The sequence below is a fragment of the Pteropus medius genome, unplaced genomic scaffold (assembly GCF_902729225.1).
Source record: "Pteropus medius unplaced genomic scaffold, Ma_sr-lr_union100, whole genome shotgun sequence".
Classification (NCBI taxonomy): Eukaryota; Metazoa; Chordata; class Mammalia; order Chiroptera; family Pteropodidae; genus Pteropus; species Pteropus medius.
Window position 1 is genome coordinate 2,781,246 of NW_024349227.1, and position 16,480 is coordinate 2,797,725.

General features: G+C 43.1%; 1 protein-coding gene across 5 annotated transcripts in view; it reads right to left on the minus strand.

Moving 5' to 3' along the window:
* Window positions 1-5,848: 5,848 nt before the first annotated feature.
* ATP2B4 (ATPase plasma membrane Ca2+ transporting 4) overlaps window positions 5,849-16,480 on the minus strand; it is an 84,866-nt gene continuing 74,234 nt past the window's right edge. For 2 of the 5 annotated variants that reach the window (XM_039881865.1, XM_039881864.1), the window contains one exon: window positions 8,290-8,772. In XM_039881865.1, the coding sequence (XP_039737799.1) occupies window positions 8,458-8,772 (315 nt within the window). In that variant the 3' untranslated portion in view covers window positions 8,290-8,457. Of the gene's footprint in view, window positions 8,773-13,769; window positions 13,951-16,480 lie in introns of all 5 variants that reach the window. The other 3 variants (XM_039881868.1, XM_039881867.1, XM_039881866.1) reach the window with 3 other exon arrangements.

Consider the following 16,480-nt stretch of genomic DNA (forward strand, 5'->3'; position numbering starts at 1 on the left):
ACCCTCCATCTCTGAACGTACCTCACTCAGTTCCAACTCCTGGCTTCTTTGCATGTCCTTTAACAGAACAAGACCTCTTGCCTCAGAGCCTTTGCACTTGCTGTGTCCTTTACTGGGGATATTTTTCCTCCATATAGTTGTATAGCTCACTCTCTTACTCCCTTCACATCTCTTCACAATGTCTCTGTCAGTGAGGCCTTCCCTGACCGCTCTACAACAGAGTGACTCTCTCTCATGCCCTGCGCTCCCTATTTCCATTTACGCTTGACCTTTCTTCCTGGTCCTTGTTGATACTTGACATATTATATATTTACTTGTTTATTTTGTCTCTCTATGAGACTAAGTTCAAAGAGGGCAGGACTTTGTTTCGTTCCCTGTTGTATTCCCAGTGCAAACAACAGTGCCTGGACAATAATACTTGTTGAATGAATGCGTAGACTAACATCTAAGGGAGAAGACGAGAACATATAACACAACTAAGAGAGACCTCTCGCAGATCTTGGTGAGTGCTCGCTAGATCAGAGCCACATTTGATCTGATTTAGAAAAGAAACAAAACAGATTTCTCACAATTCCAGGGCTGTGGAGCAATTTGTCTTTGTTGCACGTGTCAGTGGCTGAGCCTAAGTGAAGCCTGCCTGTGCACGTCCTGGTATGCACACGCGATAATGCTGCTTTCCAGGGGGTTTAAAGCAATGAAAGAGAAATGCCATTTAGACAATCTCTGATGGTTACTGATAGCAATGTTAGACACTAGAGCAAGTATGGAGAATGTTAGAGTTGGAGAAACCTTTGGCACACAGCAAATTAGCAGCAGGGTCAAGATTATAACACAGGTCTTCTGATTCCCAGGCCAGCTCTTTCCACCATAGTTCAAATGAGGCATCTTGCTTCTCCTCTTTAATTTTATGCCACTCCATTGGGTTAGATCTCTGGATTCCCAAACTACTGCTCTTTCCACATCAAATTCCAAAGCAGAATCAGCTAGGTAACAATCTCAGCAGCCTGGGCTACAACTGCTAATTGTACACTATGTTATTTGAGCACACATTGAGAATTATAATGGAAAACAATCCAGACAGGATCCAAATTAGGCTTCTTTATATATCTAATCACACACCTTGTTACATTGTCACCCAGGCTTGGATCATTTCAGCACTATTTATTTGTTTGTTTTTTTTTTTAATTAGAATCACAGCATTTCAGAGATGGCTGGTTCACAGTGATTTTTTTTTTTTAAAGCTACAGCTAACCTTACAGAAAACAAAAAACAAACCACTTTTGTTGAACACCTGTGGGCTCTGAATCATCTCTGAGGAATTATGTTTCAGACCTTCAAAGTGTAATCTGAAAATCTTCGATGTACTTCAACTGTCTCCTTGGAGAGATGGACAATCAAGCCAGCAAAGCAGCAGAGCAGGGCTCAGGTCAGGGGTCTCCTGCCTCTTGGATTGCCACGTGTCACGATCTTACTCCTTCTCTCTAATTTTTCTGTTTTAGATCCTCCACCATAAGGTGAGCAGAAAATCATTCAAACCCCTCTCTCCTACCTGATCAGCAGTAGTTGAAGTTCCAAGGTTTGGTAGGGAAGATGCAGGAATTCTTGTCTGGAGAAGGGTTTTGAATCACCCTTCACTCGAAGTCAAGAATTCCTGCATTTAGATATTTGTTCTCCCTCTTACACGTGACTGAGGCCAAACATTGGTTCCTAGCCCTTCCCTTCCCGGCTTCACTTCCTCTTTCAAGTAAATTTTCATGTATGTTTGCTTTAGATAATGCCAACACAGGAAGATTTGGTGCTATAAAACACAAATCAGACTTTTAATGTAGTATTCCTGCGTTTAACACAGCAAGAAAACAATCTAATCAATTGTGCTGTGTTTGGAGGATGGTCTACGTGGTCTCTATTACAGAAGAAAGCAGAGAAATCAAGTGGTGCCCGAGCTGGAACTTAGAACTCAGGCACAGAGTCTATCCAAGAGTAGAGCGGATGCACTTGGCTCTGAGTGTGATGGCACTGGCCACTCAGACAGTTCAAGTATTTCCCCCTGCTTAGATTTCAAGAGAAGTTAAACATTTGATTCTAATTGGTTTTCCAAATATGTGGATCATTTAAATCAGTGGGCCTCAATATTTTTGGTACCAGGGGCTGGTGATCTTATGAGAATCTGATACCTGGTGATCTGAGGGGGAGCTAGGGTGGCGATGCTGGTGCTGGAGAGTGGCTGCAAATACAGATGAAACTTCGCTCGCTTGCCCACTGCTCACCTCTTGCTGCCTGGAAGTTGGGGACCCCTGATTTAAATTCTCATTGTAAGTGTGATATGGCATTCTGGTTTTGACACTGGCCTCTTAGGAGACGCCAGTGGGAACCCGTTCTGAAGAGACTGCTTCCTTCTACGTGTGTCTTCTGAGGATAGGGAGGTGTCTTTGAAACAAATTTCAGAAGTAAAGACTTATGATTAGTTCCACATCAGGAGATGGGCAAGCCCAGAACCCAGAAGCTACTATCTTTTAAGGCTAAAAGTATTATTACAGTCTATGAATCTAGCAGGTTATTACCTCTCATGGCTTAGGTTCATGTTGGGGACAACTGGATGATAATGACACCACACACAAAGATAGTGACATGTTTGCGTGCTTTGTTTACAAGATTTCAAAATTATTTGCCGATAGATGCCATTTTCATCCTCCTTGCTCGCAGTGACATGAAGACCATATCCTGACAGATCTAGGTCAGGGGCTGGTAACCAGCTCACTGGTACCCAATGAGTCATCTTTGGATTTGCCACAGAGTAAGTCAGGGAGTTGCCTGGTTGTGTGTGATTGAGAGGGAACCAGTCAGTCTTGGTGAAGTTTTCAACAAACCCAATGACCTCAGGGAGGATATGATGGCTGAAAAGCAGGGGACTCACAAACCATTATTAAAGATAGAGGATGACAAAATTATTCTTTTCTAGAACGGGGGGTAGGGAAAAAGATGGAAGAAAGGAGCTCCCTTCCATATGGTAACTCAGGTCCAAGGAGCTAAGCTGGCTTTATACTCCATTAAACAAATATCTTAGGATACATTGGTCTTTGCCAGAAGGCTACTTTGAAGTTCATTCTTCTCTGTGCCTTATTGCATACTGGGGCCAGGAGGTATTGATCCTTAAGATGCTGTTTGGCATAGCAGAGAGGCATGGATGTAGGGCCCAACAAAGACAAGTTGAGAATAAGAGGGGAAGTGTAGGGCCGAACTCTAGAAAGGACTCTAGGGGTGTGTGTGTGTGTGTGTGTGTGTGTGTGTGTGTCTTATTGAGCACACGCCGTCGTGTGCACATTCGTTTTGCATCTCTTTTTAGCAAGGGTAATTGGGAGGGAACCTACAATGGAAAAAAGAAGACTAGTTCTGTTTTGTGAATGACTTCTGTTATCAAATAATACCTGGCCTCTGATATTCATTTATTTATTACTTGCTTTTTCTTTGCAGCCCGTTTTAAAGAAACGAAGTGGGCAGTGTAGCTGTATGTGGAGAGCAGCCTGGGACAGAGGCAATAGAAGTGGGGACGGGACCTCTTATGACAGGCCGTTTCCAACCAGGGCTGCTTCCTCCTTCACAGCCGGCCTATTCAAATAGCCAGGAGAGTTGGGCTGTTCGTCAGCATTACACTGATCCTAAAGGACCTTGGGCAGCTGACAAAGTCCTTTCCTTCTATGTTTTAAAAGAGAGCTGGGAACTTGATTGCACACTTCGATTAGAGTTGCAGGAAGGAGTTCTGCGATGTGAAAGCTCAGAACCTAAATGACCTGCTGAGAAGCTGTTTTGACCTGAAATTGGGGCCTAACACCAGCCATGCTAGAGACTTAATAACCGGGACAACAAAAAACAAAAAACCCAAAACAAACCAAACAAAAAAATCTTTGGGGAGGCAGGGGCTGGGGAACCCCAGAGGGAAGGTAGAGAAAAGTGCTAATATAAGGGGAACAAATTTTCCCAAAATGCATTTCATTAAAAAAAAAGGACTGTCAAGCCCACCTCTTTCTTATCCTTCCAAATTCATGCTTTTTTAAAAGCTCCAACTTCACGGTTTTCTGATTGTGAATTCTAACCAAAGTGGGCAGAGCAGAGCTCCCATCAAAGGGAATGAAACTGGCAACCAGGGCCATGAGTCACTGAGGGAAGCAGTGGCAGGCAAGTGTGCCAGGATCCAGCAGTGAGCTGAGTTCTGGGCTCACACAGATGGGGTTCTCAACGTGGCTGTGACAGATCCTTCCTCAGCTTAGACCACCCAGGGGCATCACCCAAACGTGGAGACACACTGAGGACAGCACGGTTACGAGTGGGCGTGGGTTTTTATTCTCAGTGCACAGCAGTACTGACTTCTGCTCGTCAGCAACAAGCTTTATCGGTTCCAAAAAAATTAAATCCCTTTTTTCTGTCTTTAAGAACTATTCTTCCTGTCTCAGTGGTACAACATAGTTGAATTTCAGATTTGCCAGTTTATAGCATTTTTTTTCTAAGAGCCATATAAATACATGCAAAAACATTGTACAGAGAGCTTAAATAATATCAAAATGCAAACACAGGTTGGGTGCACTGCTAAGCTAAACTACAACTTACGGCAACACACACTGGGATACGCACTGTTCTGATGTCACCATTGGCTTATTCATGTCATGCAGACCACAGTGGTTAAATCTTTTGTTTTTTTTTGTTTTTTTTTTTAATACAAAATACCAGTGCTTTTTGGATGGAGTTACTGAAAAAAAAAAAAAAAAAAAAAAAGAAACTCAAAATTCCTATCTGCGTGCTGATTTGAAAAGAACATAGATAGATTTGTTGGCACATATATATGGCATATTCACATATGGCATATATACACATGGGGAGAAAACACGAACCAAAGGCCAGCTTAGTCATGGGGAGCTCACCTCCCTCCATCTCTCTGAATCAAGAGGAAAGTGGACCGCAGGTCTGACAGCAGGGCTGGGGAAGCAAAGGACTGACATCGAACTCCATGGAAAGGTGTGTGGCCTGTTCTGAGGAAGGGGCTGGAATGGCTTAAGAACAGTGAGCATTTATGAATGCCTCACCCCCACCACTGAAGTGGGGTGGTCCCTTGTTATGAAACGTGAGGAAGTGTGTACTTTGTGATGGTATCATGGGCTGCTTCAATCATTAGGCAAGGAAGGCAGAAAAGAAAGGAAGCTCTGAGTTTGGTGGTTTCAGGGTAAATGTGAACTTGCCACACCCCTCTGGGTTCCCAGGAGTGAGGTAATCAATCACTCATATTTAACTGGTTCCCCTTTGAAGCTCAAAGAACCCACAAGTGCCAGAGGGATTTCTAGGTGGTCTTCCTACGGGAAGGAGCTAGCTCCAAGACTGTCAGCCAGGCTACAACCAGCCTTTGTTTCTTCCATTTAGAGCTCTATCCCCCATCTTATATATTGCATGAAACCTTTCTAGAGTTGGGGAAGATGTACCAAGTCAGATCCTTGCATAAAAACTCACTAACGGAAAATTCCAGGGGTGAGAGGAGGTTAAAAAGCATAAAAAGTGCAAATCCCAAATCAGAGTATCTTTGCAGCCCAAGAGATGGTTATGTCTTGGGTACCACTCTGCCAGCTATTCATCAAGAAAACAAAATTCAACCAAGGCCTGTGAGCTTAATCACTGCTTACTAGAGGGCCTGGCGCCTCTCTCTATGGGGAGTGCATACTCATTTTCCGATGGTTGTCCCTTCTTGGTGGATGCTTTCATTCCCATCTATAGTCTACTGCCCATTTTTCTAGATTTATCAAGAGAGCAATCTAGGACAAGATTTTCCCCTTCACCCCATCAGACCCTTTTCAAATTCAAAGCACCATTTTGGGGGAAAGCTTTATTAACTTATGCCATATTTACTCACTGCCAGTTGGATCACTGAAACTGAATAGAAAAAAACTTATATAAAAAACATGTGCACATAAACACTTGAATGTACTCAATTCCATATCAACAGAATTAATATTAAAAAAGTCTAGAACCCAACAACTTTTTTCCCCTAAGTATAAAGATGGCTGTTTGGAGAAAGGAATTATGGTGTATTGGTTTTAAAACCAATTTCAAACATACTAAGTCACCTGTCATGTCGAACAGCTGGTTAAGTGCTTCATCCAAAGGGTTACGTGACGGCACTTTATTTTAAATCTTTTAAACAAAATACATATGGCTGACTCAAAAATACCAGTTTCTGATCTAAAGAAAACTATATATTTTTTGCATAATATTTCTATTTTTTCTCTCCTACTATGGAAACTAGAATACACAAAAAACTGTTGACTTTAAACGAGTAGACACAAGCTCTCAGGAGTAACCTGTTAGGCACTACGAGAGTCTTTTGGGAAAAGGAATGGTAAAATAGCCTCCAAAGTTTGTTATTGGCTTGTTTTTAAAAACTGATCTGAGGTAATAAAAGACTTGAGTGAACTAAATCTTCCAATGTACTTAATAAACATACATGTGAACACCTAACACCTTATGTGAGCTGTTTTTCCTCCTCCACAAGCGTTTAAGACAGAGAAAAAAAATCACTGACACATGTAACTTTTTTGTAACCTTTACAAAACCCAAATCAAATTTGGTAGAATCTATAGTAAGGGGGATGGCAGGGGGTATTGTTTCTTTACTCTTCCTACCTTGGACAGTTCAGGTGAAAGGATGAGGGAGGAGGCAGTCAGAAGAAAAGGCTGGAGAGGATAGGTCTGGGTCCCCTCGCTCTCACAAATGGACTTTTGGCAGTTCATAAGAGCCTCAAGCCCCATCTCTCCACTCTCATTGCTCTGTAAAGACGGGGGCAGGCTTCATTTATCCAATGAGAGAAGGGACTGGCAGACATGCGCGAACCCCTACACAGAAGAGCTTAAGTCGACATCAGCAGGGATAAAAATGGAGCTGCTACAAACATGGCTCCACCTTGTCCCATTAAGGAACACTTTGAAAAATCTCCTTGTGAAGTCCCCAGCTCCTGAGAGGCAGGTGAAAGGGGATGCTTTGGGCAGTGTTCAGGGAAAAAAGGCACAGGGCTTTACTGTGCAGCTGGCGAGCACGTTCTGGAGAGCGGCTGGAGTGGAGCATGAGAGAGAAAGGAAGAGAGGAAGCAGCAGCTTTTCGGAGTGTGTCTTTTGCTCCATTTAAGTCAGCAAAATATCAGTGGAGCCTCCCACTTAGGACACATATTTTCAGAATCAGAATATTTGAGAAAGGTCGGGACCTTTTCAGAGACTGAACAAGTTAGGGGACGCTGTGAAGAACAGAATTACAAAACTGGAGGGAATGTCAAAGTTGATACCCAGCCACCTAAGCTCAAGGTTTTTGGTTTCTCAGATCCTGCTTGAATAGCCCTTTGGCCTCTCCTGGAGCTTCTCAACACTCACTCCTCCAACTACCAGGTTGTGCCCTGGAAGAGCCTTGGCTGACGGTTTCGAAAGCAGCAGTGGTCCCCCCAAGGAGGACTTCACAAGAGTTGGCTTTGATTGTCTGTCTTGTCCTAGACCTGCCAGCTTCTGGTCCTCAATATTCCAAGTTCAGTTAGGAGGCAGGGTCATCCTCAATTCATTTTTTGCTGCCACTTTAGGAATATGAGAAAGCTCAGGCTTATGGTAAAAACTACTACCACACCTATGCAAGCTTTGTAGTCAAGGCTGATCTCCCTGGCACTTAGAAACCAAACGAGCCTGACAAGATGGCAGTTTAGAGGCAGATAACCTGACAATAGCAGGAACACATTCTTAACTATTCTCAGTGGCTTCAAAGGGACCCTGTTAGTAAAGAAAACGGATCTGCTCCTAGAACTAAATCGAGGGTTCCACTGGGGCCAGAAGGGAGAATGGTCAAAGTCGACCCAATTCATCCAGGTCCTTTCCACTTTCTTAGAGTGAAGGAAAGGAAGACAATGGTCAAAAGATCTGAGGAGGTTTGACCGGAAGGGAGAAAGAGCTAGAGGGCTTTAGGTATAAGTTTTCAAGGTGGGAAAATTGTTTAAAAAACAATCACTTCTATCGGCTAGCTCTGTACATTCCATTCCTGCCTCCGAATATTTCATCTGAGAACATTTGTCTCTCTGAACCCTCCACTGAGGTTATAAATGGCATAGACTCATAGGGTAAATCCAGAAGTCAGGAGATGGCAACGTATGTATGGATACTGGGGGAGAACTTGGGTTGGGTGGATGCCTAGAGGACTGTATCCTTTCTTTAAAAATGTCAGTCGATACATCCAAGAAGTAGAATCTACCATTCACTACCTGCCTGGGGTTTAAGACTCAAGTTTAAGTCAAAATCCTTGTAGGTCTATTCTCTTGCCTCTTCATGGTCAGGTGGCTCACATATACTTGGGAGCAGCTGACATGACAGTGAAAAGCCCCCTCATCACCTTACAGATGGGAGAGATGAACAAGAAATAGGAAAAGCAGGAATGGGAGTCAGAGAATGAAGTTCAAACTGATGTCTCCAGGCTGTGCAGAGGGCTGTCCGGGTGGGAGGCAACAATTTGCACCTGGCTGCAACACATCGCATTGTTGTTTTTGTTGGCGTACGGAGTGACGTCACCATCCAACAGCAGCACCCTAGTCCCAGACGTAGAAACCTTTTCAAGATTTTCCTCCTCTTGCTCATCCAGGAGTGGTGTTCGTGGCACCTCCTCATCTATGGCGAATTCAGGGTGGGTCATGAAGTTGTGGATGGAGTTTTGGTTCTTGGGTTTCTGGATGCTTTCATGGAGGGAACTATGGAATGCTTTGACTACCTTGATCTATATCAGGGGAAGGAAAAGAAGGATGAGAAAATACAGAGATGAGAATTGGCCAGTAAAACAAAAAACTGGTGATTTGAGGAGAGAAACAAAACCTACACTATAAAACATTACTGATCAACAACAAAAATCACACATATAAGAAGAGATCATGGAATACTAAAAACATTTACATGGCTCAAATGTCAAGCATTGGGGTGGGGTGGGGTGAGTAATGGCAAACAACTAGGATGTTTGGAAGCTGAATTTAAAAAAGTAGAAAACCCAAAGCAAAGTTAGCATTCCCAAACAATCCACTCTTAAAATGAAACAGAAAACAAAAAGATTCATTAGTTCTTTGAATGGAGGGCAAGGACACTGGAACTAGGTGCAAATTAACAGCCAAATTTAAAAGATGATTCAGACATGTGGATTTCTGTGTCGAGGCCAAACATTTTGCGAATGTGGAATGGAAAAATTACACATCGAAGTTTAGTTCTGTTTAAAACCCTCGAAGAGCCAAACACATACCAATCCGCACACAATACAGTTTGGGTGATAAGTGACCGTGAACGCAGTGCAGCAAGGCAGACAAACCCATCTTCATTTGTGTCAGCAGCATGCAAGAAATTAAAATTAATAATCTCCAATTGAAAAACTGCTTTCATTAGGAAACGTGTATATATTTATATCCCACAACCTCCACACTGTCCCCTTCCGTCTCTCTACTGGAAGATATAGATGAAATACAGGTATCAAAGGTATCAAAAGATGCCCTCCTCCTGACTACTGAGAAAAGATTTGGCTCTCACAACTCAAATGCATGTCCTTGTCTCTGATACTTGGCAACTGCACTCAGTCATGCCCTTTTCTCCAGCTGTTTTGCAGTTGTGAAAAGAAGCATGATCTTATGTGGAGAAGGGAAAGGATGGGACCAGGAGAGAAACCACCCAATCCAGGGGGCAGGGTTACAAACAAGTGACTTTTCTATTGGGGTAGATGAAGTAGATGGAGGAAAGGAAACAATTTGTAGTTTTATTGGGCAAAAGGAAATGCATTGCCCTGTAAGTGTTAAAGACTTGGTTCTACTTCACAAAAAAGGAGGGATTCAATCAATTTGGAGAAAGGGAAAAAAACTGACCATAGTTGATCCCTGTCACCAGCCTTTGCTTTATCCAGAGGCACCTGCTCTTTGGCAGTCTACTTTTCTGAACTGCAGGCCTCTCTGAGGGTTAGTTTAGAAACTGTGCTAGTAGGATTGAGGTGGGGTGAGGGGTGAGGCTGGATCCCGAGAGGCTGGAGATGCCAGGGGAAAAAGAAGCACTTTAGGATTTTTGTGGTTGGGAGGTGGCTGATCGCAGTCTTGTTAAAAAATTCTTCCCTCATTAAAGAAATGAGAGTAACACAAAAGAAACTACTGAGGTGGGGAGGGAAAAAGGGAGAATGATGAATGTTGAGGTAGGGCATCTCTTTCATTCCTCTGTTGGTTAAGCAAGGAATAAGTTCCTGGAGAAGAGGCAAGAGTGAGACAGCAGAGCACACGAAGAGTCTGGCAAATAAACTGGTTAGGTAGCCTGTCCCAGTGCTTCCTATCACACTATACAGAACCTTCAGAAATATTATGCAAAGAAGGTTCACTCAAGTTGCATCTCTGCTGGCTAAGGCTTTCCTTATCTTGCCGCAATTTATAACAGCCTGGCAGATCCATCCAGGACTGAGCGTACTCAGAGCTTAGAAGGTAAAGGACTCTTTGCCACTCAATAGAATCAGCTCAACACCTCGGCCAAGAAGAATCAAGAAACCTGGGCTCATATTCACCAGGCTGAACAGAAAGTAAGGATCTACTTTTCCATCCTTCTGTGATTCCTATTAACATCTGATGGGTGAATTTTATCTGTCATGTTCTCTTTGCTCCAGATCTAGGTGAGATCAGATGGAACAGAGCGCTCCACCTGATCTTTGGGAGGTTCCAAATTTTAATTGATCTACATCAAACTTAGAGCAAGGCAACTTGGTTTAAGTAAACCCAAACTCAGCGCCTTCTCCTTTGGCCCTGGTCAAGAGATGGGTTCAAAGCCATACCCATTCCCTGCATGAATGATAACAAAGCCCATACTTTTCACCTGCTCTTGAGATCTCAAAATTTCTAACAAGTACTACAGGAGAACGTGTACCTTTATACCACCAGTTGATCATCTTTGAAATCAGTGATTTTCAAAGTTCCTGCTTCTATTTTTTTAAGCAATTGAATACTTTATTAAAATAATTATATGTGAAGTCCGATGTAGAAAACAGATTTTTAAAAATCGGGGTTGGAGTGAGGGTCTGGAGCCCTGTTTGCTGGTTTTTCCTCTCACCTGTTGGGGCGATCATAACACTGTTACAGGTAAACAATAAGGGAGATAAGAGTGAATCGGGGATGGACAGATGGAAAAAATAGGAAGATTTCTTCTTTAGGGGAGTAAAGAACAGTCATCCGGTTAGACTGCGGGACTTCTGGAATCTAAAGGGAAACCAGCCACCTGCAAGGGAAGCTCAAATGAAGAAGAGTCAGAGAGCTAGGGAGGACCATCTGGTGGCCTGGTAGGTAGAGAGAAGGGTGAGGGGGTAGAGGGCATGGGGCTGTGCCAGAATGCTCCTCAACTCCAACACTGGCCTCAGAGAATATATAACACATGCTGATGAACAATCACACAGATACACCATCATCAATTCATCCCAAGTGGTGGCATCTTCCCTTCCTGATGCATGCTGCCTGGTATGTGAGCAGTATATGGAGAACAAGACATAGCCGGTGAAGTGAGTGCTGTGAAAGCTGTAGGCACTTTCCAACTCAGCCAATCAACCCTTCTTTTCCTGGTCATCTCTCAAAACCTCTGGGAAATGTCTCTTCTGTGGCTTTTGTCCTACAGGTAAAATGGCTGTTTAAAGGACAACTCTTTCTTATGACTCAGGAGCCCTAACCAAGCTAGACCTTAGGTTAGGTGTGAGTGATCGGGGCCACTCTCTGGAGCTTACTGAATGGGTAGGTGAAGAATCCATCTCCTCAGTTGGTATTCTATAGTGTTCTGCTCCCTTTTCAGAAACCAGGGGAAGAGAAGAGATTAAGGCCTTCTTATAGAGGAAAAGCTTAAGAGATTTATCTATATTGAAGGTTAGGTAAATAACTGAATTGATTTGGAGATCTAGAATGGGAAAGGGGGTTTTAAAATGCATGACTATAACTTCTAGGACCTCCAAGGAAGAAGGCACCGCTGCAGAAAGAGCAGGTGTTGACTGTCCCTCATCACTGTCTAGTTTTTGATGGTTTGCAGCATACCCTCTACTGGCAGCTCTACGAGAGCCTAATAGGCTCTGTCTTCTGCTTAGTCTCCTTCTACCTTCAAATTGCTGGGATACCTCACACTAACCCTTCCTGAAAGAGAGGCATGATTTAAAAAGAACAAAAACTAGTTAGAAGGACATGGCAAAACCAGAGCAAAATGGAAATATGAGAGGAATATTGGGGAATTAGAGCGAGAGGCTCTGAGATATTTTCAGGGTAAGACTTATTTAGCTCTTTGACTGCCTTTGGGCCTAATGAAATATGTATCTATATAAAACTCTACCCCACCCCCATACCTCACATGAGAACACTATAGTTGGTTGAAAAGACAACAAATAATCTAAGTCTGGTCAACCTACATAGTTTACAATCATGCGAACCACAGATAGGGCAACTGTTCTTTCTTCACCCTCCCATCCCAGGGTTGGAGAGGGGGTTAGGAGGAAGGGAGAGACAAACACTTAGATATTTGAAGCCCACGATATACTTACTACAGAGAGACTCCTTTCCTACCAAATACTGTAATAGCACTATCAGCAAACTGACTTCTCTCTCCTCTCTGTGTCCCATTTAGGGATGGTAAAATGACCAGGAATACAAAGGCATAAGCATTAGCAAGAATCCAGCAATCTACCAATGAGAACAACAGATCTTGGGTTGAGTGTGGACAGCATTCCAATAAACAGGCTGGCTGAGGAGGGAGTTCCTAAAAGTTTCTGTGCAAAATAAGATATGAAGGGCTTGCTATAGGTGAGAATGATTTTCAAACTTCCTGCTTCTATTTTTCTATTCTATTCCTAGAGAAAAGGAGAAGGAAAAAAAAAAAAAAAGGTTGCTCTTCAGAAATTCCTTTAAAAAAAAGTTTAACTGCTGAAGAAAAATAAGTTATTTTGACCTTTTCATATAATTCTATCCAGATGTGAATTAATTGATTCTTAAACCAGAATTTGGTTTAAAGTCCCTGAAAAGTAAAATAATGGGGCTGCCCAGCCCTGTGCGTTTGAACTGAACACTTTCGTTTCTTCCCATTCAGCTATAACTTTTATGCCAGTACTGCCAGCTAATAATAGCGTGGTAGCCAAAAAAAGCATTATTAGTGTCTAACTTTAATATTGGCTCAATTATGACAAATCTACTGGTAAAAAACTAATGGGAACAATAGCTCCCTTCATACTTTTTCTCAGGAGATCTCAGACTTGCCCCCCAATGAAGAAAGTCCCAGGGTTTTCACTCGGACTAACATTACATCTAACCTTAGAGGACAGAGTTTAGACTCAGGGTAGGAGAGGAGAGGAATAACAACAACATATCCAAACGAAGCAGAAAACAAAAACAAAAACATAAAGTAAAGCAAGACAAAAAACTCAAGGAAGAAACAAGCAATGCAGAAGAACAATCAGAAAACATGACTGTTGTCTTTAAAATGGTTACTTACAGTTTTATAGTTTTTCAAAATTAAAAATACGTAAATAAGTAAGTAAGTAAGTAAATAAATAAATAATAGATAAGTAAGTAAAATAAAAGGGCAAACAACCTGGTTTGGGAATGGGATTTTGGTCCCATTTTTCTTCCCTTAAGTCAAAGATCAAAGGGAAAACCAAAAGGAAGATAACCACAGTTGGTGAAAGTGGATGCCACGTGCTCTCTTGTGGTCATTTTAGCAAATCATGCATCATAATAGACTATCACTCACTGCCCAGAGTAGGAGATGAAACAGCAGCAGCAACAGAAGTGGTGGGGGGAGATTTGACTGGAGCAACTGTTACATAGGATGAGCTAGGAACATGTTTTACATCAAGATGTTGACCCATGGTCGGTCGCTTTAGGACTCCCTTAAAAGAGGCTCCCGTCTGGAATGTGTTAATTACGTCGATCTGCAAAGAATCAGAGAGTGAAACAGCTTTGCTCCACAGTCAGAAAGAGGTGAAGAAAGAGGAAGGGAGGGCTCTGGAGGGTTAGGGAAGGGGGATGGAAGGAGCTGGGCAAAGGGGACAGGAGACAGAAAGCCAGAGAGAGATTCCCTCACACAAGAAACAATGGTGAGGAGAAGGGGAAACACATCAATTCCACATCACACTTCATTTAAGGAACAGTTTGACCTGGAGTCCAAATATCCAGCCAGAGCCAGTCACTTCTAAATCAACTAAATTGAATATCTATTTTTATAGATTTTTCAGGGAAATAACTCCTGTGTTTATAGAAAAAACAGAGGCATGTAGTAGCCCATACGCGGGTGACCACAGGTTGTTGGGCTCGTCCTCTTCTGGGTTTCTTCTTTGAGACACCCATTCCTTGGGCTGAAGTGGACAGGGCTCAAGAATGGAGCTCAGGTATCCAATGGCCAGGCTCTTTAGGAAGAATGTTACTAGCTGTAGTGTCAGGAATGTCTGGCAGAAATGCTGACAATAACTCAGCATTTAGACTGAGGGAGCAGCAGAAAGAGTGTTAGTAGTTGGTGGGTGGCGAGCAGCTGCAGGTCTAGCCCTATACAGTGGTCTCTGGTCTCCAGGGTCTTATCTCTCTGAGACAGAGGCAATTCATGCCATTTGTTTTCCAATAATGGTCTAGTTCTGGGGCCAAGGTCAAATCTACCATCCTAAGTAACAAGGAACAAATCAAAAGTGATTCCTTTATTCTTCAGAATCTGGTAGAATCACCTTAAAAATGCCCACATGCTTAATACCAAGGGCCAATCTCCCAGGAATGCAGGAAAAGTACTGATTCCACTCATCTGACTTTAGTTCCCAGGAGAGAAGGTGAGAAAGCAGACACCTTGTGAGTCAGACATCTTGCAAAGCTTCCTGAGAAGCCATAAAATGTAAGGCTAGTTTCTGGATTCTGAGCTAAAACACCACCCCTTCATCACATTATACAGTTTTCAGTTCCAGGGGATGGAGGAGCCTCATCCTGTGGGAGGAAAGGGTTTCCATGTGGGGAGGGTTCAGCTACATGAAAGAAAGGGCTGTAGAGACATCTTCCTCAGTGCTTATTAGGGTTACAAGGTCCCAACCTCCATAATGAAATTAGATTCCAAGTTTACCTTCCTAAGATTCTAGCCCTTGTTTCCAACCCAAAGCTAAACTTTTGCTTTCTAGTACATTTACGTCTCCCTAAAGAAACCAGGGCAGGACAATAGCTTGGCAACACCTCCCACCCCTAAGTTTTGCATTGAGAATGACGACAAAGAGCAACAATCAGATGGTGGGGGTTTGATTAGAGCCCTGCTAAGGCTGAAGAGTTGTGTCAGGAGAGAGCTTCAGCTGTCCAGTGCAGGATGACACAGCTGGCCTCATCTGCTTACAGAGGCAGGTGCATGCTGCAATGGCATGGATTTGGTCATTGTGGCATCTTTAACAGGTAGCCTTTGCTGCTGAAGTTCAGGCTTTAATGTCATTCTGGCCCAACTACCTCATATTCCAATAGGGAAAAGCAGGATTCCTAAAGTTATGTAGGTAGTTAAACTAAACAGAAAGATATACAGCTGAGGGACTGGAAATCGGTAGTGGAAGAGGGAAGGAAGATTCATGAATCTCAGGTCTCAGGGAGCCAGGAGACAGTAGAATGAGGGAATCCTGGCTGGGAAAGAAATGACATAGTAGAAAGGGAGGCAGAGGATCCTGAAGGAAAGAAAAGCAGACAAGTTATTTTGCAGAGAGCAGACCTAAAGGAAAGCACTGGGGCCTCAGTGACAGGAGCCAAAGTCACCAGGTTCTCTGGGCACATGAGGCTATATTGCAGGATGGGCTCAGCAGCCTGGAGACGGGGCGGGGCGGGAGTGGGAACTCTGGGTATCCTTAGAGGATGTACAGGTCCTGTGGGGATTTCCCTCTCTGGGAGGAGGGACTCAAGAGAAAGGAAAGGAGTCCCAGTGTTCCCTCCCTGGCCCCTTTCCCACTCCACCTGTTGTCTTGCCTATGGGAGACAAGTTCCCAGCAGGTATTTAGTTTAGAATATTCACTGCACCTCTTTTCCACACACTAAGGAGAGGAGGTGGGCTTGACTAGGGAACTTTCTAAACATCTACAAGGCTAATTTTAAAGAGTAAAGCTTCTTTCCAGGATCTTCAGTAGAGTGGAATAGGTCTGTTCTCAGGAGAGCACCCTTGAGATTTTGGGATTTAGTTTCTTGAGATGCGAACTCTCAGGACTAACACAATAGAGGTATATTGGGGCAAGAGTGGGGAAAGTGATAGGATTATCAATACGTAGACCAGCCCATTCACCCAGGAGAAGGTAATTAGAGTTGCGTGGAAAATAGGGGAAAAAAGTTTCTGTAGGGCTATAGGCAGGGGACTTAAGAGCATTAGGAGCAGCTTCTCTCCCATTTCAGGAATTGCAAGAAAGGAAAAATTTGAAGAAATTATAGCTTATTCCTTTTGTGGAAGCAAGTCTGAATCCTGCAAAA